Here is a 23,239-nt window from a genome sequence, read left to right as displayed (position 1 = left end):
CACACATTCCAAAGTTATACAACTTTGTAATGTATGTTATGTATGTGAATGGCCCCCTTCCCCGTGTTCCCCGCCCCCCGCCCATGGACCCGGAAGTGTAGTGCATTATACATACCTGATTCGTGTCGACCCCCATCCGCATTTCTTCTGATAGTGATGTAATCTTCGGGAGGCCAGCCGACCCGCTCCTGCGGTCCCTCATGCTGGCCCCCCTCTGCCGCATCATAACTGTGCTCAGCCAATTGCGGCTGAGCAGCTGATGAGCATAGTTATGACGCGGCAGAGGGGGGCCGGCCTGAGGGACAGCAGGAGCGGGTCGGCCGGTCTCCCGAAGATTACATCACTGTCAGAAGAAATGCTGACGGGGGCCGACACGAATCAGGTATGAATAATGCACTACACTTCCTGGTCCACGGGCGGGGAACACGGGGAAGGGGGCCATTCACATACATAACATACATTACAAAGTTGTATAACTTTGGAATGTGTGTTATTTTGTGAATAATTTCTTAGCGCCGCACTACCCCTTTAATAATCCTAACTGGAAATACCAAAATGATCAAGACGTCTCTGACCTTGGTAACTGTAGTTGTAAACAGCAACTGTAGATCCCTCCACAAGGTTCTCATCGTGGTGCCAGCTCACTGCCATTTTCCCCATGCCAAAATATGGTTCCTCTTTAAGGTAGGACATGCTTTGTGGATTCATGTAATTTATCAGAGTCACATTAAAACATCTCACTTCCTCCTCCTTGTCCTTTGAGGATAGCTGCTCATGTGACTCACCGGAGGGCTCTGTCCAGTCCTCGCTTTTTACCAATTTGTTTAACTCACGTTTTGTCTGAAGATGTAGAAATTTATTCAACTCATAAAATGCGTTGCAGGCATCAGAAATGTCTTCTGTGCTGTAACTCAGATTGTGTTCATCTTCTGGCCATGGCACAGCAAACAGCCTTGTGTTCAGATATTTGTAGGTGCATCCAGGCTGGCCAATCAGAATACGAGATACTGGAGTTAATATGTCTTTACCTTTCAGCTGCACAAGGTCTTGAAACAAGCAGCCATGATGTAGTAATGTAAGAAATGCCTTCTGGACAATACGATGCAACTCTGCAGGAGTCTGATCAGCTTCCTGAAGAACCAGCTTGACGTATTTTGTGCTCCACTGGAACAACAATATATTGGTTTAGCTTGAAGATACATTCATTGATGTAGAAAAAGAACATATCAGTGGCCTAAAAGTTTATAACTGGTTACATATACAGAGGCCAAACTGTTAAAGTTCGGAGGTGTTCACCAAACCCGAATGCTCGCCATTTAATTTTGGACGGTTCGGCCTCTTCTTTTAACTCTATTGGCTTTTCCTAAGGCTCCTGTTATCTTCCTAATAGATATTTCGGTGTAGCCTCCTTTATTTGCATTGCATTGTCATCTCTTTGGATCACATATTAAAGAGTCTCCATTAACAGCTACCAGAAGCAAATTCAACAATTAAAGGGTCAGGGGTAGGGATGGTCCGAACAGAGTTCGGTTCGGGTTCGTACGAACCCAAACTCTCGGTAATGATTCCCGCTGTCTGCCTGCTCCGTGCAGGGGGCAGATCCAGCGGGAGGACCGCCGGGAAAACTGGGATACAGCCATAGCCATAGGCTGTATCCCAGTTTTCCAGGCGGTCATCCCGCTGTATCCGCCCGCTCCACGGAGCGGGCAGACAGCAGGAATCTGATGCCGAGCGTTTGGGTTCATACGAACCCAAACCTCGGAGGGTTCGGACCATCCCTAGTCAGGGGTTTAAACTTCTTAGTTTGTCATAAAATAATGTATCAAATCACAATGGACCATGAACAGACAGCTGTTCCATTGTTTTTGAGCCCGTCAAACAGTGTTTATGTGTGTAGTTGTTCAGAGGCTAAATTATGAAACGGTGTACACAGAGGGGTACAGGGGACCAATAAAACTATATTGGGGTACAGGGGACCTAACTATTACCGTGTATGTGCTGGAGAAAGGAGCCTAAAATGTTTCTCTGGCAGATTCTGGAGAAAGAATTCATGGCCAGGAAAATGGCTCAGGCTGGATGTAGAGAAAAAGTAAACAAATCAGATAATACACCCCCTGTGAGTAACTGGATGTAACTGCACTCTCTTATAGAGTCTGTAATAGTAGTGATCATGGTGTTGCAGTATTATATAGTGGTATAATTGGTAATAGATACTGTTATGTTCAGTAGCAGTATGGAGGCAATGTGTGACCACTGCATGGAGGTAATAATGTTATAAGATAACTATGTATGTATTTGGGGACTTGATACTGTGTGGGGGCATTTTGTCCTGCAAATTCTGAGATTCTGCTTGTGCTGTGTCTGCGGCTGGGTCGCCGAAAGCAGATTCCGCACAGGGTGCCATCTACACTAAGGCCAGCTATGCCTACATCACTAGAAAGGAAATAACCCCAACTTCAAGTTCTACTAGAAGCTACATCTTCTGTGATGTGAGTAAATACTAAGAGATGTCCTATCTGAGAAGTTTATGGCATATTCACTGTAGTACTTACCAGCTGATTGAAGCCATCTTCCTTTGGTGTAAGATAATGAAGCTGAACATCATGAAGCTTCTGAAGAAGTTTTCGTTTCTTAAAAAGAAACATAAATAATAACAACAACAACAACAACGTATTATTAAATCTTTTTTATTGCAAAAAGAAACCACTGACCACTGATCATCATCATAACCTATAAAAATGTAACCCATATACAGGTTTCATTGGCTTTATATACATGTCAAACGTTTTTTATGATGACAGTGACACTTTAAGGCGGTCACCTCCACAGTGTACAACATTGTCCAAGATTGAACACCGTGGAGGGGGCTAACATATCACAGGATAGATGCTTTTGCCTAGATTGTTCATTTACTGTGACAGCCGATGGACCATCCCACAAGTAGGCCGCCAGTTGTTCTGTTTTACAGCAAGCGTGAACGCCACACTTATTCTCCCTGTGTAACTAACTTTTCAGTATTTGTGTTTTATTTCACATTTAAATCATCTTTTTTTCATATTCTAAGCAATAAAATAGCCCACAAAGAAATATATGCACAGTCATGGACATAACAATGAATTGTGAGGTTATACTGAAAAATGGTGCTGCACAGGAAGTATCATTTTCTCGATATTCTCCATCGATTTTTTTCTGCCAAAATTCATTCTTGCTTTTGGCAAAAATATGGAGAGAACATGCTGGATATTTAAACAAACACAACGTATGTACCCTGGAGAAATGCTGGGCTCATTCTAACAAATAAGCCACATGAAGCCCCTGGCTACCTATAATATATAAAACATTAGGATTCAAAAAACAATAGGGATAATGATTTTGGCCAAGGTATCTCTTGTTTCAGCTTATAGTCTCTGTAACGGTGCAGTCTCCTCCTCACAACAGGAAATCACAGCATAGGATCATGCAGTTATAGGGAACGTGTCAGCTGTAATTCAGGTTCCAAACTGCTGACACTGTTAAATAGATGTTAGGTCAAGGAGACACATGGTACCTTTCATATATTATTCTGTGCTTGCATAATGTACAAAAATGCTTTCATTACCCTTTGCAAAGTGTCAGAGAGGCTTTCCCAAGCGCCTGTTCTGCCAGAAACTGTAACACCTCCTCCCCCCTCTGCATGGAGCTCAGCTTGCAGCTGATTGTCCATCAAGCAGGGTCAGGTATAGGAGGGTGGGAGTGCGGAGGGTCTTACAGCCTGCTGTAGATCAGGAGCTTGGAAAAGCCTCTCTGACACTCTGCAATGTTTTGGAAGCATGAATAGACATATAAAAGGTATAATGTGTCTCCTCGATATAACAGTTATCTAACAGGGTTAAAAGTTTGGAACGTGATTTACAGCTGACAGATTCCCTTTAAAAACTGTTCAATTACATTCAGCCAATAAAATAAATAAATACATACACATATTATGTCATATGGTGATTGTATAGGGGTCTCTTATGTTAGGGGTCAATCTCTGCAGAGAGAAAGCAGGATTGACACGGATATGGAAGTTAAAGTGTCACTGTCATTTCATTTCATTTATTTTTTTGAAAAATCAATAGTACAGGCGATTTTAGAAAACATTGTAATTGGGTTTATTAGGCAAATATGCCATTATCTGCATTCAAAAAGCCTTTCCCCTGGTCCCCCCTCCTCTCTCTTATCCACTGCTCATTATCAGGAAATCTCGACTTGTTTACATCAGTCAGGCCCTGTCTGTTCTATGGAGGAGAGGGGGGAGGAGGAAGGAGGGAGATTGGTTGTCAGCAGAAAACAAAGGATTACACAGTGGGAACTGTGTGAAAGCGTTATTCAGAGGTCAGACAGATCAGTGCTGACCTCAGAGGAGATAGCCTGGTGATGTAGCTGTAAATTAACTCTTTGTTGTCCTGTTTTGGTGCCTCATCTCCCTCCACCCCTCCCCTCTCCATAGCGAACAATGCAGACGGGGGGGGGGGGGGGGAGGAGAGTTCCAAACTTTTTTTTCATGATAAAAATGAATTTTTCGGCTAATAAACCCAATTACAACGTTTCTTAAAATCGCCTGTACTATTGATTTCTGCAAAAAAAAAAAAAAATTAAACAGTGACACTTTAAGCGACATGGAGCAAGAAAAGCAAAAGCTTTTAGATCTCAGGACAATCCCCTTTAAGGCATCCTTTATTTATATCTATGGAAATGTAAAAGTCACCCGCTCTTACTGCCCCCAGCTGTCACTCTGATGAATCACAGTCCCCACGGCTCACCACTGCAGAAACTGCTCATTCAGTCACTGACAGAGACTGGTCCTTGCTTTAGCCAGTCATAGGTTGAGCAGGCAGTCCCGATTCCTCTGGGACTGGGAAACATCGGAATGGCAGCTGTGGGAAAACCGCAAATGTGAGTATAGAGCCTGTTTTATTTTTCTAGCACCCTAACTCATTTTTAAAGAGTACCTGTCATGAAAAATAACTAATAACATGTCATTTGGCATGTCAAAAGTTATTGATCACAGCAAGTTATTGTTCATAGACTTGCTGTGATCAGGAGATATCATCGGCGAGAGACTGCTGTGGCCATGCCATTCACTCATCGGCCATATCTCTGTAACGGCCAATTCCAACAATGTAAGTCAATAAGGCTGCATCGTCAGATTAAGTGGACAACTGGGGAGTGGCTGGCTGCGCTCTCTTCCAGGCTATATCTTCTGATCTGATCAGATGTAAGCAGTGAGAACTGTTGCGACAGATAACTTTTGATGATCGACTTCCCCGGTAGGCCACTAATGACTGTAGTCTCATAGACTTACATTGTCAGAATTGGCTGTTATGGAGATATGGCTGGGGAGGGGATGGCATGGCCATTGTACTCTCTCTCCTGGTATATCTCCTGATCACAGTGGTCTGTGATCAATAACTTGACATACCTAACGACATCTCAAAAGTTATTTTTCATGACAAGTACTCTTTAAATTTATTTCCTAAAGCTATAATCCCCTTTTATCAAGAATGGCAGCCATGTAATGCAATCCCTAAAGTGGAAATGCTTGGCTAGCTGTGGCTAGTCCCAGCATCACCAGCTGTTTACTAAGAGTGGTGCCCAGGAAGACCAGCCTTTTTACAAACAAAACTAACCATACAAATGATATGTATGTCTTCTGTAACATTATTAACGCCTCCAGTCTAAAAATAAAAATATACATACAAATGTTTCGCACTTCAGCGATGAACTATACACTAGCCCTATGTTTGGTGACTGTGTTAATACAGCTGTGGTTGAGCCACATGTGTAGTAAATGTGTTTGCTTACTAATGCCCAGACGAAATAAAACGTGAACATAATAGACAGTATACATTAAAGAGTTAACATATTTGTAATAGTGTTTAAATAGACTAAAAGGAAGGACTTCTACACAGTAAACCTATGGTTTAATGATCATGGCTTCACACTTGTGAATTATTATGAAGGAGATATTTAGATAAACTTTGGTCATCCATTACCAAACTCATCCAAGTAACTGTTCACACCAGGCTGCTTCCCTGAAATAAACAAGTCAGCAGCGTGGTTCCCACACCCTCATGCATATGCACAGAGTAATTAGCAGCCATCATTGAGGCCATTCAAGCACAAGAACATTTAACCTTTTGGGCTCTGAGGAGAAGTAATGTGTTTTCACGTGCAGTGACCCTGTGTGGTTGTGGAAGTGTTAAGTCACACTTATGAAATAGCGTTGGAACGTACACAGGCGATGAAACACGCAGCTTATTTCCTGCCTAAAGCGTGCTATACCATCTTCAATATAAATCTGGAAACACTATTCACTCTAAAAAGAAGTGAAAAAAAACCCCTTTCTAATCCATAACATTTATCTGTGATGCATTTAATGCTTCTGGTTACTGATATTTAAATACTCTAATCTCCTTAGGCCATTCCTAGCTTATTCAAAAGATCACAATTTTCACTGATTTCCCGGAAGCATTATGATTTCCCAGCGTTGGATTTGTGTTTTTCAGATTCTTTCGTACTTTATGAAGAGAAGTGTTTGCATAGACTCCATATGTAAAGACTGAATGATGGATTGTAAAATCTATCTAAAAAGAAGCCTTTTCATTTCAGGCCGTGTTTGTATATGCCAGTAAACGAATGTGCCCAATGTCCTCATGTGTGATGTTGCCGGCATTAGTGGCCACTGTTAAATGCATCGGTGCATTAATGCAGCCACATGTATGACTGCAGCCTCACTGAGAACTGAAATTTAAAGAAATTGTCCTATGATCACCTACAACCCTGTTTCCCCGTAAATAAGACTTGTCTTATATTAATTTTAGCTCTAAAAAATGTGCTAAGTCTTATTAAAGGGGATGTCTTATTTTTCTATGAAGACGCATTCACATTTATTGGTGAACAAAAACAATGAATATTTATTATATACTGTACCGATCTCCCACAGCAGTTCCTGGACCACTTGTACAGCAGGAACAGTACTGTGTCTTCGGACCACCAGGGGGAGCTCATCACAGCACAGCAGTGACAGTGTACAGTGTGGCAGCAGGAGACGGGATAACAGCAGACTGTGTGCACCTCTACATTTGGTGGTAGGGGACAACGGGGATGGCAGCAAGCGATGGGCCTCTTGATGCCTTGCCTGCACATTTGTAAGTGACGGCCACAGAAGGGAACATCAGGGTTGGTGGCAGGTGACGATCTCCATGTCCTGCATGCAGCTGCTCTGTAATGGACAGTGAAGGTAGGGGACAATGGCAGCGGGCTAAAAAGAATCACAGTTGCACGCCCTGGTGTTCTGTTCAGCAGGCATGCTTCAAAACAAAATCTCTGCTAGGTCTTACTTCTAGGGGACGCCTTATAGTTAGCAAACTAGCAAATTCTCTACTAGGTCTTATTATCAGGGGATGTCTTTTTTTTTCGGGGAAACAGGGAAGAATGCGGCTGTTACTGCCTGTGGAGATCAGCTGTCATCACAACAAGAACATGCAAGCACTGACCCAGTGAGGACACTGCCACACCTGTGTACTACTACAAGCTAATAGTATACCCTAATATTCCACAACATGTACTAGACCAAGGCCCACCAGTACAGACACAATACAGTTTAACTGAGGAGCCAGTTGACACAAGACTTGGAGGTAAAGACTGGCAACAACATAGGCCATCATTTTGGGCTAAAGGTGCTGCCAATCTACAACTGGCAAATTGTTACTAATGCTAGATAGATACCTGATAGATAGGAGATAGATAGATAGATAGATAGATAGATAGATAGATAGATAGATAGATAGATAGATAGATATGAGATATATACCAAATAAATAGAGAGATAATTAATAAATAAATGGATAGAAAGATAGATAGACAGACAGACAGATCATAAAATAAGACATGTACAGAATTACATATGTAGTTATAGGTGTAGTAAACAGATACGATAGTGGTTTATTATATATCTATATGTAAGAGATGTATGTAAGTAGATTAGGATAAGGACAGTGTTCACCCATCGCCAGCTTCTCCTTCGTCTGGCTGATGCCAGTAAATAGTGTGAAATGAGGCATTAGACTGTAGAGGTGGATGTATTAAGCAGTGGTTAGGTAACTAGCTGTCTGGTAAGTGGCTTAAGCACAATTCTGCCGCGGCCCTTTGTCCTGCTTTATTTCTCGCAGAATGTGAAGTTAGTCACGATCCTGTGCACCTTGGGTGTTTGTAAGCACTGTAGTTAGTGGCAGCTTCCTGCTAATGATTACATCAGATCAGCTCCATTAACAGGCCTGTGGCTGTGAGAAGGACATGGCGCTGGGCCCTAATGCCTCTCACAATGGATGGGAATACATTAGCTGCCACCCTTTGCCCAATTACACAAACTTCCTGATGGAGGAGCAGGAAAGGACAAATAGGTAAATGCAAGAGGCGACTCATTCTCAGGACTGTAAGGACACCTAGAGGTTTCCTGAGGATTGCATGCACAATAGAGATGTCACTGATGTGTTACCTCTGGTTATGGCTGCAGAACAGAACCTAATGGCTGAAGAAGCAAAACCGCTATAGAAATCCTTGTCTTCATGCAATGCTACACACAATGGAGGGGATCCTGTAGAAGGTTGTGCAATGGTCATATGTTTCTGGACAGTGGGCATACAGGGTTATATGATAAAGACAATCTCTGTCCTGGTGGGAGCATATGCTAGGGATAAGAGCAGATACAGCTCAGTCATTCTGTCATGGTTCCTGCCATAAAACTATATAAGTTCAGCACAACAATTGAATATAGATTTTGTAGGATTCTTTCCGAAGAATTAAAGGGGTAATTCAGTATAGGAAAGTGTTTGATATTACCTCTTTCAGTACTGGGTGGCTATATTTTTCAAGAACTATCCAAACTGCTTTTTTTATCATAAAAAAAGATATAAGTGACATAATATATTGCATGTTCTACCCACTCGACCTAGAAAATGTTCAGCTCGAGATCACACAATATATAGTAGAACAACTACAATTTATTCTGCTCTGTACCACTTAGCATGGGTGACTATGAAAGATTAACTTGTGGACTAGTTTTAGGTTCACTAAGCATCTATGTAATGTTTAGACCCTGGGTTATACTGTAAGGAGGCTCTATGTAATGTTTACACCAAAATATGAAACATTTTGACAGCGATTTAAGTCATTTCAGGACTGGACGTTCTGTAGGGGAATCAAAATGACACCAGGGGGCGCTTAAACAAGAACAAAAGCAATATTTACGGTAAACTCCAGAAATCTAAGGGTGTCCACCTGCAGACCACAGGAAGCTGCAACTGGTCTGCATCCCAATAGCACCACTACAGCAGTATTACACAATAGACTAAAAAAGCAAGACAGTCGTATCACCTCCAATGCATGCTTTGGCATCAGGGTCTCTGTAATATATATTACTATATATATATATATATATATATATATATATATATATATATATATATAAGCACAGCCTTGACAGTTAAAACCTTTGCCCATTCACCCAAATTTAAAATCCACAATGTAATTCTCTCATGCATACGCGTTTTTCTAGAGTTTTTGATTTTATGTGTGAATGATCTTTTTTTGTGGTCTAAGCGTTTTTGTGTGCTGAACTTTTTTTCCTCTGCTATCATATGACCTAGCTACCTGACCACAAAGGGGGGACAAAAACGCCAGAAAAAGGGGGGGGGGGGACACGCCATACACACAGCAATGGCATTTTTGAGACAACCAGGACAATCCCACTGGGAGAAAAAATACCACACCCTCAGCATGCTGTGTTTTGGAAAAACTGCCACAGAGCCTCAAAAATGCCAGAACGGAGAGAACCCCCCCCCCCCCAAAAAAAAAAAAAAAAAATGGCATGTGTGTAACGCGTACCATAAACTTCCATTGACCTCCAGCTAACATCTGTCCACTAGCGTTTTTATTGGCATTTTTCCTTGTCTTTCCTTTTCCTTCCCCGTGTCCCACCACCCCCACCCGTGTACCCGGAAGTGTGGTGCGCTATACATTACCTCTCACGTGCCGACCACGGTCTCCGATCCTCAGCAGTGACGTCTTCTTCGTGAGTCCGGCGGATCTTCCCGAGTGCCGGCCGCCCTCTGCAGCGTCATCCGAAGCTCAGCCGCGATTGGCTGAGCATAACTGTGCTCAGCCAATCGCGGCTGAGCAGCTGATGACGTGGCCGCGTCATCAGCCGCGATTGGCTGAGCACAGTTATGCTCAGCCAATCGCGGCTGAGCTTCGGATGACGCTGCAGAGGGTTGCCGGCACTCGGGAAGATCCGCCGGACTCACGAAGAAGACGTCACTGCTGACGATCGGAGACCGTGGACGACACGACATGCGGTGAGTATAATGCACCACACTTCCGGGTCTAGCGTGGGTGGGGGGAAACACGGGGAAGGGGGCCATTCACAGACATAACATACATTACAAAGTTGTATAACTTTGTAATGTGTGTTATTCTGTGAATAATTTTTTATCGCCGGACAACCCCTTTAAGGCAGTGTGAAGCCAGCCTAATAATAGCAAGAAAACCCACGACATGTGGAAGCCAATGGTTGACACGTTTCAGACAGACTCACCATTAGTCATGGTTTTTGCCTTCTACATGTCATGTGTTTTCCAGCGCTACATTATGTACTTGTTCTATTGAGCGTTTTATAACTTGATTGAAAAAGAAAAGTTTTCAGAGGAAACTACAGTAAGTTCGGGTTCATGAAATCTTGAATGCTCAGCATTTGATTCCCAGTGGCTGAAGAAGATGGATGCAACCCCAGGGCTTCCTAGGAAACATGTATATAGTCTAAGGCTATGTTCACACATAGTATTTCTGTCAGTCTGCCATGTGTGAACATAGCCAAAGGCTGCTGAATACATCTTACCCACTGTCTTTGCAGCTGTGCTTTACTCCAACTATTCAATAAATAGGTATATGCCCCAATTTTGTAATTTTGAATTCTCAAATAGGTTACTTAAATAAATAAACAAATCTACCTGTCTACTAAATAGGATGTGTGTCGCCTTTTGCAGAAATAAACCCACTAAACCTTAACCAATCCAGGTGCCATAAACACAGATGTGTCATTTCTGTCTTTAGAGTCTTTTAGATTTCCATCATCTCTATTGTTTCAATTGCCTTCATGAACAATAGCATGCGGCACATTATTCATTGCTGCTGTGCGGTGTACAACATCCAGCGGCACAACACAATCCTCCCAATGAGAACTGAAAACCACATCAAGTGTGCAGGACTCTGTATTGTTAGAAATAAAAGCTACCCTACTAGACAGCCACTTGAAACATTCAGTTTTATTGACTCAATAGAATCAATTTATTTTCCTACTGATTGTCTGGGTGTTTTTGGATCATGAGGACTCCGCCAAAACAGAGTGACAAGGTGTGAATAATTCATCTTTTCTGCTACCTAATGTCATTACTTCAAGTTAAGACTTCTATAAGATTTTGTTAGTAGACAGCGCACGCGATTGGGTGTCACTGGGATATTTGATCCAATTCCTTGTATGTCAAGATGCTCAGGAAGACAGCAGACTGAGAAGAGACAGAGGAGCGTGTCAGATGTCTGGACAGATCAGGAGCGGCAGCTTATTACTGTACGCAGTCCTTGTGCATCATACTGCATCCCTGACAGTGTCTTCTCTCTATTCAACTTATTTTGCTTGGAAGCCAAAACTGGTAAGGATGTTTTACTCCCCGCGGCTCGCAGAACTCACTGGTTACTGCTTTCAAGTACAGTAACTTAAAATGAATAACGATGCTGTCACAAGAATAGAAAAAAATATATATATAATTATATATATATATATATATATATATATATATATATATATATATATAATTTATCTCACACTATAGCTGCAGTTCTTCTGTCAAGCAGCAGTTGTGTCTATTATGTGCTCTAACTACCCATCTACGACACAGTGTATTCATAAAGAGACAAGGTGATCGGTGGGGATCTGTGAACATGGCTATGTAAGAAGAAAACAGATGAGCACTACACAGAATGTTAAAGGCCTGCTACCTATCCTACATAATGCCATCATAAAAGAGGCTCACAGATAGCGGGTTATAAGATATTTTAGGTCATCGGACAGTTGTAGAAAACTACTACTACTGTGACCTCCTAACACAATGAACTGAGTCTTACAACTCGTTATCCTAGTAACTCCCATAGACTTTCATAGAGAGACACGCACGACCACCCCTCCATTCAGTCTGGGCATGGATGTGGCTTGATGGGTAAAGGTCTCAAAGGTTTATGGGTCTCCACTAGAGAGGACTCAAGTTCCTGCCAAATCTCCAAATATAAATAATCTTGCAGATACAGGAAAAAAACACAAAAACATCCAAATCCTCATGAAGCGGGTGCTGAACGGAGTAAGGGTTGGTTCACACTGAGGAATTCCCGCAGATAAATTCCGTGGAATTCAGTCGGCTGTACGCGCTCGCATCCGCGCGCCTTTCCGCCGACTCCATAGACACCTATAGACCAGCTGATTCCGCCTTCCACCGAAAGAAGTGACATGTCAGTTCTTTCTGCGGAATGTGAAATCAGCCGGCCCATAGAATGGTGTCTATGGAGCCGGCGGAAAGGCACGCGACTGTGACCGCTTACAGACGGCGGAATTCCGCTGAATTTATCCACGAGAATTCCTCAATGTGAACCCACCCTAAGTCTCCTGGCTCGAGGATCCCAAAGCTATGCACAGATTTTCTGCAGCACACCAGCGTCAGTGAAAAAAGGTAAAGTTTATTGCCAAAAGTGCAAAAATACAGGAGATGCAACGTTTCGATCTTCTCACAAGATCATTATCAAGCATGTTTGACTACATCTAGTCTGACCTATCTGTGCAGTCACAGCAAACAGCTGAATGAATCATCAGAAGATTGGCTAGATCTGGGCGGATATACTGTATCATCTCTACTCTCCATAACTAGTTTTCGCTACAAAAATTAAACTGAAATGAATAATGTAACTGGAGACCTACCTCCTAGTGGTCAATCACTGTGGGTGTTTGGCTCATGTATTTGAGTGCTATACATGCTTTTGTAGAGCACATGCATTTCTTAAAGGAGTACCCTGAACAAATATTTTTGCTGTATATGCAGCGTACTCACCTCCCCCTCACCCCTGCTGCTGCCATCTTATTGTTCACACTGCGGTCCTGGTAGTTCATTTACATTCTGAACAGGCAATGTGTGTGAAAGCAAAATGTCAGTGGAAGAAAAAAAAGGAAAGGACCACACCAAGGAATAATAGATCTGACAATGGATCAGCAGGAGAGTAGGGTAAGGTAAGTATATTAGCTATGATAATAATAATAATAATAATAATAATAATAATAATAATAATAATAATAATAATTTTTATTTGTATAGTGCCAACAGATTCCGCAGCTTTTATTGTTTTACTGCACAGGAGACATATGCAACATCAGTAATGATATATTTGCCCTTTGAAACATGGATACAGTGTATGGCAGCTGAATACATTTTCCCCACTGTCTTTGCAGCTGTTCTTTACTCCAACTATCAGATAAACAGGTACCGGTATATACCACCCTTTTTTTTTTTCATTCTGAATTCTCAAAGGGGTTACTTAAAGGAAACCAATGAGCACGATTATGCTGATATGGTTCCAAGCAGCACAGCCCTTTTATGCAAAACCTCCTGGTGGCTGTTTCCTGTCTTGTGGGAAGGGGATGGACGCTCTCCAAGGGTGTTGTCATAGGATGAGTAGGAAAAAAGGGGTTTTATTAAACTACGCAAGGCCAAGAAAGAGCAGCCAAGCACTAGTCACAGCTCTCTGCCTGTGCAGGGATGATTGATAGGCAGCGAGGCCACTAATGAGTCTCTCTGCCTTTCAATCATCCCCGCATTGCGTGCTGACAGGCAGAGAGCAGTGACTAGTCATGGACGGCTCCCTGATCAGATGACTAGTTGCTGCCCCTCTCCCGGCCTTGCGCGGAGTAATAATTTTTTTTTTTCCCCAATTGTAAAGCTACTACTGCTGCAGCCACGGCTGGTATGCTCTGCGAGCTGCATAGTAGATCTATACTGTGCTACTAGGAACCATATCAGCACAATTGTGTTGATTGGTTCCCTTTAATGCTATGTTCACACTCTGCAAGAGACCGGCCGTTCCGTGAGCCCGGGCGGGTCACGGAACGGTCAGTCTCTGCACAGATCATCCCTGCAGTACCGGCCAGATGATCTTTATGGCCGTAGTGTTTTGATGTGGGCGCATCACGCGCGGCCGCATCAGAACTCTCCACAGCACACTATGACGCAAGAGGCCGGAGCCGCTCGCTTCATTGTGTGAGCTGACAGAGCTTTCTGTGGCCGCAGAAAACTGACATGTCAGTTATTTGCAGGTCTACATGGGATCCTGGCCGGAGCATATACCATGTGTATACGCTCCGGCCGGGATCCCATAGCAGATAGGGCACTGTTCACAGGCACATAAAGTACGGCCGTTGTTGCCGATGGCAACAATGGCCGTGCTTTTACGTAGTCTGAACATAGCCCAAGACCATATTTGCACGAGGAAGAAATGCTGCTATTTTGTCTAGGTAAAATCTGCATTGAATTAGACTAAAATTGTACCCACGAGTAAGTATTCCTCTTTATGCCTTTTTCATGATGAAAATGATCTCTGCTTCTTCGCTTCTTTTACCCCCCCCCCCCCCACTCCTGGCTTCAAAATACAAATGCAAAAATAATGTCCAAATCTGCACTGTGTGAATGAACCCTAAATGCCACAACTGTGCAAAGACTGTGCTGCGGAATTATCTCACAAAACCATACATTCATAAATCTGAGTATCAAATTAGATGATGCCCCACAGTAAAGCTAAAGCAGTTAAGCAGTTATACAGGAAGGCTAAAGGACTCTGCTTCCTTCAAAGCCTTTGATTCCCATTTTACAAAGCTATTGATTCATATGTGACAGTACAACCTTGCAATGACTTAATCCCCTGTTATCTCCAATAGATGACTTTACTTTCTGTCCAGGAGCAAAAAAATGTCATGTCGCCCTTACACGGTAACATACAAGCCTCCTAACTGGGGCCTGTGCTGCTGTGGCAGGCAGTCAATGAATGTGCCTAGGGCATCTCTTCTGCCTTGTTCAGCAGATGAGTCATTTACCCTTAACCAGAGGGTAAACTTTGTGGCAAATATAGTGTGTTTGAGGAGTACAGATGAGAATTATTTGCCCTAAGGTGGCTTGGAGTCATGTTTGCTATAATGAAGCTATGACCCATGTCAAGGCCACATTACATGCGGACTCTATTATAAGGATATATATATATATATATATATATATATATATATATATATATATATATATATATATTTAGGAAAAACTCATGGATCTGCTAGTATCCTAGCACTCTGTAGAATTTATCATGATATTATTATTATTATTATGCTGCAGTCAATGCTATATGTATGGTCTCTTTTGCAATCATTACTATTGTTTTAAAATTTTCACACCCTTGATTATATATATATAAAAAAAAAATCTTCCATTTTGCATCTACAGCTCCAAAGCAGACTTAGGTATGTGTATAGCGTAAGCAATAGAGTTGCAGCCAGCTGAATATTTTCTAAGGTTAATTTTACCCCTGTAGTGTACCATGCGGCCCTATTCCATATTAAGGTTATGGCCACTGTTGGTCGCCATTATTCACCATTTTGGACCTATGTGACCTTATGCATTAAATAACAAAAATATTCTAGAAACTCACACCGTTGCCTAAAACACAGCAATCTGGGTCACGTGGGCCAAACCCGATGAAATAGCTTAGAATAATTCTAAATATCGGATTTTATTCACCATAATTTAGAACACAAAGAATAACAAGTATATAAAAAGCGAGGTCAACCACAGTACTATGTGATTCCAAAATGTTATTGACAGCAAGGCAAGGAGAAATCACACGGGGATGGAGATCAATACCTCGTTTCAATGTTCCGGGCTCGGCACATATGAAGGATATACCTTTACAGCTCCAAATAACAAACACTTATTATTATGGAGGCCAGAGATAAATGGTTGCCTCTAGGTAACAGCAATGATTAGAGGAGGGGAAAGGTGACCAAAATCTACTTCACCAATGCATTAAGGCAGCAATATTATTAGTGTATATTTATGACCCTGTTATTAAGACAACAGTAGCAGAAAGAGACGTGTCAGCAAGCAATATATTGCTTAGTACATAGCGCTCTGTTCTGTCTCCCCCTGCCTAGGGAAGAATAAGCAGGAAAACAACTGAACCTAATGCAAATCACAATAGGGCTGCCTAGGATATACATTGTACAAGGACGCTGCTTCACAAGCACACATTGTCAGGGAAGTGCCCCATCAGTACATGAGACAACGTTATAAGGTTACCACAACATTATAGTGGGCACTGCCAGTGACCTCACCCGTCAAAACAGCATCAGGGGAAGGAGGCAAGTTATCTAAAGGAGTGTATTACAAACAGGGCAGTGGCATCAGTAAGCCGTAACTCCAACTCTGACTCCGGAATTGCATCAGGGACTCCAGCCCCTTCATAATTGTCTAGAAAGACACAAGGGGACTTACTTATCACACTGGTGTAGCCAGCCTGCTGCAGCCATAGCACACACACAACCTACTGCAGCCGTAACACACACACACACACAACCTGCTGCAGCCATAGCGTACGCACACACATACGCGCACATACACAGCCTGCTGCAGCGCGCGCGCACACACACACGCACACACAGCAGACTGCAGCTATAGCGCCCACAAACACACACAGCCTGCTGCAGCCATCGCATGCACACGCGCGCGCGCACACACACACACACACTGCTGCAGGCACAGCGCACACTCACAGCCTGCTGCAGTCATAGCACACTGAAAAAGGATATATAATATATATGTATGTGTGTATATATATATATATATATATATATATTTAAACTTCTCCCAGAGAGAAAACACCACAGTGAGTACAGAGGTTACTGCTTATGTCTTCTCCTCCTTCTCTATATTACACAGGATATCTTCATATTACACTGCACTCATACATAATTACAGAGCATCCAGAAAGAGAATAGCACAAATCTCCCCCCACACACAATGGACCCCTCCAGCTCAGAAACAAGCTGCCTAATAGTTACCGTGACCAGAGCACCCTTATCTAACAGGGCCAGTGTTTTATTACTGATATACAGAGAAACTAAATATATGTAAGAAAGTGTTTTGCTGGTTGTTATAAATAAGTTCCTTTTATCGATAGAATATAAAATATATTAATGAGGAACATTTTCAAATTTTTTAAAAAGGTGGAGTCGGAGTCAGTACATTTCCACAGCCCCAATTACAAAAAATATATAAGATGAGAATACTCTTTAGGGGGGGCCTTTACATATACAGTATTGCAGCAGATTTCATGTTACGTGTTCCACAGCAAAATCCACTATGATACTGTGTGCTGTGATTCCCTATGGCTCTTCATTCTTGCAGCGGATTTTCATTCCACTGCGAGAATGTAGCCCCTGCCCCCTTAACCTACCGCTGCCCGGTTAATACAATACCTGCCCACACTCCAGCCTGCTTCTCTGGCGCCCGGGTCCCTAACGTTCCACTCAGTAAATCAGTGGCTGCAGCAGGACAGTGCACTAATTGGCTAAGCAGGACATCAGGGAGCCAGTAGCCAGAGAAGCAGGCCGAGGCGCGGGCAGGTAATGTATTAACTGGGCAGCGGTGGGTTAAAGGAGCAGGGAAGAACAGTACACAGTATCGCAGCAGATTTTGCAGCGGAATTCTTAGTGTGAAATCCGCTGCAATACTGTACATGTGAAAGCCCCCTTAGAACCGTGATGCACTATAGAACCATGATTTCTTATAGTTTAAGAGTGATTTGGATTACAAGCATGGTCCCAAAACAAGTTATGTTCATAATCCAAGGCACCACGGTAGCTCAGTATGACCTAACTGCTACTATCTGCAGCTCCTTACGAGGTAATAAGCAGACAGTTTCCCTTTAAACATTTCCACAGTACTGTTTATTATTCAAAAAGGCAAAACACGTCCACTACATTACTAGGGCCTCTCACCCTGCAATAGATGTCTAACATTGTTTTAGTCATTTACAGCGCCTACAAGCATTATTATTCAAAGTAATCCAATGTGCATTATGTACTATTACATCTATTGATCAATTGGATCTCAAATATGTTTATTACTCTATTATAGCTATTTTTTGGGTCATTCAGCAATATAGAGGAGTTCAATGTGCTGTAATGCACTAATGTATTCATTACAGTGATCCAGTAAGACCCAAAACTCTTTTGTCATCCACAAGCACTGACAGACTGCTTTGACGTGCTCTGAAGTGCTGAGTATGTAATACTGGGCTGGTTTTTTATGCACTATGCACTCTGGTCAGTTTGCGGCCCTTTACATCAGAATTCTGTTTGATTACATAACATCAGCCACCACATAAGGATGCAAAATAAAATCAACCACATTTTTGCCTCTCTGACATGTTTCGCCATAACTGGCATCATCAGGGATCTAAGGCAAATCAATCATTAGGGTAGCTTCACAGGTACCGCATCGCAGCGTATTTTCTGCTGCGGATCTGCAGCAGATTTGACACTGCAGATTTGATGCTGTGTTCATTCATTCAGTCAAATCTGCTGCAGATCTGCAGCAGAAAATACGCTGTGGTACGTACGTGTGAAGCTACCCTTACAGAGATATTACATCACACTAAGAGGATGGTCATCAAACTTTTTTTTACTTCTTAGCAAATACGCAAATCAGAAATATGGCATTAAACAACATTTATTTAAAGGTATATTTACACACACAAGGTTTGGCTTAGAAATCTTTGGGACCATCCTATTTATCTTAAATAGCTCTTGCAGGAATCCCTGCAGTTGCCCCATTAAGATGAATGGAACTGAGCGTATCCCCACTAAAATCCCCAAATAGTTGTACATTCTGATGTCTTAAAATGTACCAAGGGTTATCCAGACAGTACAAAAGCATATATGTTGCTGGGGGGTGGTATAAAACAAAAAGAAAAAACAAAACAAAACCCTACACACCTACCTGGGTGTTCCATAGCCATCCTGAACTGTTTTCCAGTCCCCCGCTAGTCAATCTTTTCCTTACTTTTAACAAAAACTAGTTCTAGAAGGCCTACTCAGCCAACCACTGAATACAGTCCCAAGAGTAGGAAGAAAACTGACATGCAGGGGACCGGAAGACATCACAGGGAGTTGTGAAGGACCCAGGTAGGTAACTACAATGTTTTTTTTTTTTGTTCTTTTAAAGGGAAACTAGCCCCTTTTGTGCACAGGGGTATGTCTCTTACCTTCCTCCTCTGCACTATTCCCGTGATGTTAGCAGTGCAATCCTCAGCACCGTTAGCAGCACTGCCCCACTCCCAAAGCGAGTTCCATCCCCCATTGATTATCATTAGAAGGAGCCGGCTTGTGAAATGGGGGCAGGGAAGTTCTTACAAGGATTACACTTCTAACAGCACAGGAAAGGGCAAAGAGGAGGAAGGTAAGAGATATATCTTCCTCCTCGGCTCCCCGTGCCCACTAGGGGGCTATCAGCAGGTTATATTTGTCTAAGGCCAGCTTCACACATAACAGAATTGCAGTGGATTTCATGCTACAAGTTCGCAGCAAAATTCATTGCGATTCTCATACTGTCAGTTTCAATAGGTTTACATACGGTACTCGCAACAGAATTTTCATCCTACTACGAGTATGTAAATGCCGTCCCCCTTAACCCACAGCAGCCTGGTGAATACTTTACCGGTCCGCGCTCCGGCTTGCTTCTAAGGCTCCCAGCATCCTGCATCCCGCTCAGCCAATCGGTATCTGCGGTAGGACAGCACACTGATTGGCTGAGCGGGACGTCAGGATTCCGACAGCCCTAGAAGCAAGCAGGAGCGCGGACCGGTAAAGTATTCACCAGGCTGCCACAGTTCAAGGGGGCGGCATTTATATACTCACAGCAGGATGAAAATTTTGTTGCGAGTACTGTTTGTAAACCTATTGAAACTGAACCTACGGGAATGTCAGCAGATTTCGCTGAGAACTCGCAGTGTGAAATCCGCTGCGATACTGTTGTGTTTGAAACTAGCTTTATACAAACCTAACCTGAGTTACCTGTTCAAAAAACTCGTCATTCCGCTCCCAGGAACGTATAAACCTTTTTCGCTGCCTTAATAATCCCTAAAATGATGGAATGTTCTCAACGAAACCTACAATGTATAAATCTTTGCACAAGTCTATCCATATAATCTAGTCTGTAGGTAAAAGGGAGAATGCTTACAGACCTTACTGAACTAAATAACTAAAACTACAGAAAAGATTCAAAAATTCCTTCAAGGGGGAAATCCAACATGGAGTTGGGCAACCAACTCTGGTTGTTCCCAGTCAGTTATGTGTACAACTGGGAAGGTTATAAAAGGAAACAGGGCTCCCGTACTAATCATCACTAACTGCAAAGAGCAATTATATCATGGGGTTAAAAAGGTATTCCCAACATTCACAGGACAGGGGTCTAGCGGACTGATGGGGGTCTGACCAGGATCCCAAGAATCTCATGCACGCCCTGCGCCTAATCTGTGCGCCATTCATTCGGGGAATGATTTTTCTGTTCTCAAGATTGGATCCACTGTAAGCAAACTACTACTCCCAACATGTTTCCGGGTGATAACAATGATGCTGTGCTGAGCTCCAAGATGTGGCTGGATGGTGGGAATATGCGTCCTGTCTGAGCGTCACCAGCATGACACATCTGCAGCTGATAGATAGATAGATAGATAGATAGATAGATAGATAGATAGATACTGATGAACACATGGCAGACTGATATACAGACATATTCTTCCCTTTCTATTACAGTAGGGGCTGATCAGTATACACGTCTATGCTGGATAACGCATCTATACAAGAAGCCACGGTCAGTGGTTTAGCTCCCGTGCACACACCTTGTCTTCCTTCTCCCTGTCAGCCGATGCACTGCGCTTCATGCTCTTCTTATCTTCAAACATGCCTCCACCTCCTTCTCGCAGGGCATTGTGGGTGTCGTAGTTTACTCGCGCGTTCGTTTTAGTGCGTATCCTAAAAGGAGAAACTACAATCCCGGCAGGCAGCGCGCCACCAGCAGAACTCTCATTGACTCAGCGAGTACATTTCCGGCTGGAAGTGACGTTTAATATGGTAAACTGGCTGTAGCAACTGTTGCTGGGGAGCTGTAGGATGGACGCCGGGCAGAAGGGAACGGCCTAAGGCAAACTGGGGGAAAAGAAAAATATTGGAAAGACGAGTGTATAGAAAGGTAAGTGCCATGTGCCGGATGGAGCTCCCCTTAAGGATAGCTATGGAGTTCGGGCCGGGCAAGGGGCCCCTCATTTTTACTGTGACCTGTTTCCCATGCAGAGCTTTGTTTAACAGGCCGGTGTGTACAGACAGTGACTGTGATACATATATATCCTACATACTTATCTGTGTTGTCACTTTCCAGGGCTGCATGAACAATACAAGGACTGTTTGTCCAGCCCACCTGCTCAATTTCTTGTGCTGCATAAGGACCTGAGCAAAAGTGTCGGATGTCTCTGCCGCAGAATCCCGCTGCCTCAGTGACACACAGTGTATCTATGGGTGGGCTTTTGCGCCTCCGCTTCCATTGCTCTCCGCTGAAAGAATTGATGGAAGTGAAGGCGCATGAGCCCACCCATAGACTCAGTGTGTGAGACTGAAGCAGGCGCTCTGATCTCGCTGATCGGCACTCGGTTGTGGCCCCCATGGCTGAGAAATACGAGAAAGGATTGGATAGAACATCTTTAAGGAGGACGTGACACATCTGACCCTTGACCTGTGACATATAAGGGGTTGGTTTTATTACAATAACCTATTGCTAGTTCTTCTGTTAGGGTATACAGACTGCATAGATGGCGCCTTACAAAGGGTTAGAAAAGCCGGACCTACTGACCTGTCTTCTTATTAGAAAGAGGAGACAACCCCTTTATTTTCCCACATGGTTGTGATGATAATGCTCCTGCTGAGTCTATGCAGCATGCAGTACACTTATTGCTGCAGCAGGAGGAGCCTGTTAGTGGCACGTCTGGGTGACTCTGGGACCTGCACCAGTTCTCATAATGACTGGGCCACCAGGCACCAACCCCCATTCACTTACATGGACCTGCTCCACAGTGCAAAGTAAACCAGTGCTAAGAAAACAATAAGCAAGTACTGTGGCCTCATGCTCAGGATTGGTGAGGTTCCAGAGGTTTGGACCCCTGGTGATCATACAGTGATGGCATATGCCAACAGTTAAAATAACCCTTTAAAAACATGTTAAACCTGCCTAAATTTAAAGGGGTTATCCAGCGCTACAAAAACATGGCCACTTTTCCCCCTTCTGTGGTCTCCAGGTCAGGTGTGGTTTGCAATTAAGCTCTATTTACTTCAATGGAACTGAATTTCAAAACCCCACCCAAACTGGAGACAACAGTAGAGGGAAAGTGGCCATTTTTTCGTACGGCTGTATGTAATAAACGCATTTGCACACTGCTGGTCATTTTTTTTATTTGGCCTAAATAAGCTGCACAGTTAACGTTATATGGATATATGCTGTATAGCAAGGGTAACTGCTCTATGGGGGCTTGGCTGGGCACAATATGGCTAAAAGCTCAAAACCTCCCTTTAACAACTTTGTAAAATAATAAGTGAGAATATGGTTTCTAGCATTGTTCCGTATACTGTCATGTTCCAGTCATGTACTAGTATCTGGAACAACAGCCCCAGCAGATGATAATGTTGTCTCCAACCTGTTCCACTTTTCACAATAGACTAGTCTGCAGGCCCCCACTCCTGATTATGCTCTGCCCACACTATGCTTTAGTGTCAGTCACTGCAGGACTGAGAGGCATCCACATCCTACAATAGACTAAACCTGTTCTGTAGTATTAGTGATTTGTGTGCTAAGTTGTGTTTTTCCTTTCTCCTCTACCAGCGTCATAATGGCCATGCTTGCAGATGAAACGGCAGCGGATCTCCCAGTGAGGGATTTAGGCCCAGGTATTGAAGTTTATCCATTTGCTATCTCTTCTTATAAGGGCATGTTCACACTGAGGGATTAAAGAGAAAATTTTCCCAAGGCAAATTTCCTGT

General features: G+C 43.0%; 2 protein-coding genes across 2 annotated transcripts in view; one reads left to right on the top strand and one right to left on the bottom strand.

The window, feature by feature from the left end:
• The window catches only part of FTO (FTO alpha-ketoglutarate dependent dioxygenase), a 199,595-nt gene extending 178,458 nt beyond the window's left edge, over positions 1–21,137 (bottom strand). Inside the window, exons 1-3 of the mRNA XM_069968450.1 lie at positions 21,055–21,137; positions 2,553–2,630; positions 576–1,164 (exon numbers count right to left, since the gene is read on the bottom strand). Of these exons, the coding sequence (XP_069824551.1) occupies positions 576–1,164; positions 2,553–2,630; positions 21,055–21,117 (730 nt within the window). The 5' untranslated portion in view covers positions 21,118–21,137. The remainder of the gene's footprint in view (positions 1–575; positions 1,165–2,552; positions 2,631–21,054) is intronic.
• Positions 21,138–21,262: 125 nt separating this feature from the next.
• The window catches only part of RPGRIP1L (RPGRIP1 like), a 113,710-nt gene continuing 111,733 nt past the window's right edge, over positions 21,263–23,239 (top strand). The window contains exons 1-2 of the mRNA XM_069965949.1: positions 21,263–21,404; positions 23,082–23,148. Of these exons, the coding sequence (XP_069822050.1) occupies positions 23,089–23,148 (60 nt within the window). The 5' untranslated portion in view covers positions 21,263–21,404; positions 23,082–23,088. The remainder of the gene's footprint in view (positions 21,405–23,081; positions 23,149–23,239) is intronic.

Source organism: Dendropsophus ebraccatus, chromosome 4, assembly GCF_027789765.1.
Source record: "Dendropsophus ebraccatus isolate aDenEbr1 chromosome 4, aDenEbr1.pat, whole genome shotgun sequence".
NCBI classification, from domain to species: domain Eukaryota; kingdom Metazoa; phylum Chordata; class Amphibia; order Anura; family Hylidae; genus Dendropsophus; species Dendropsophus ebraccatus.
This window is presented reverse-complemented; position numbering and strand designations above follow the sequence as displayed.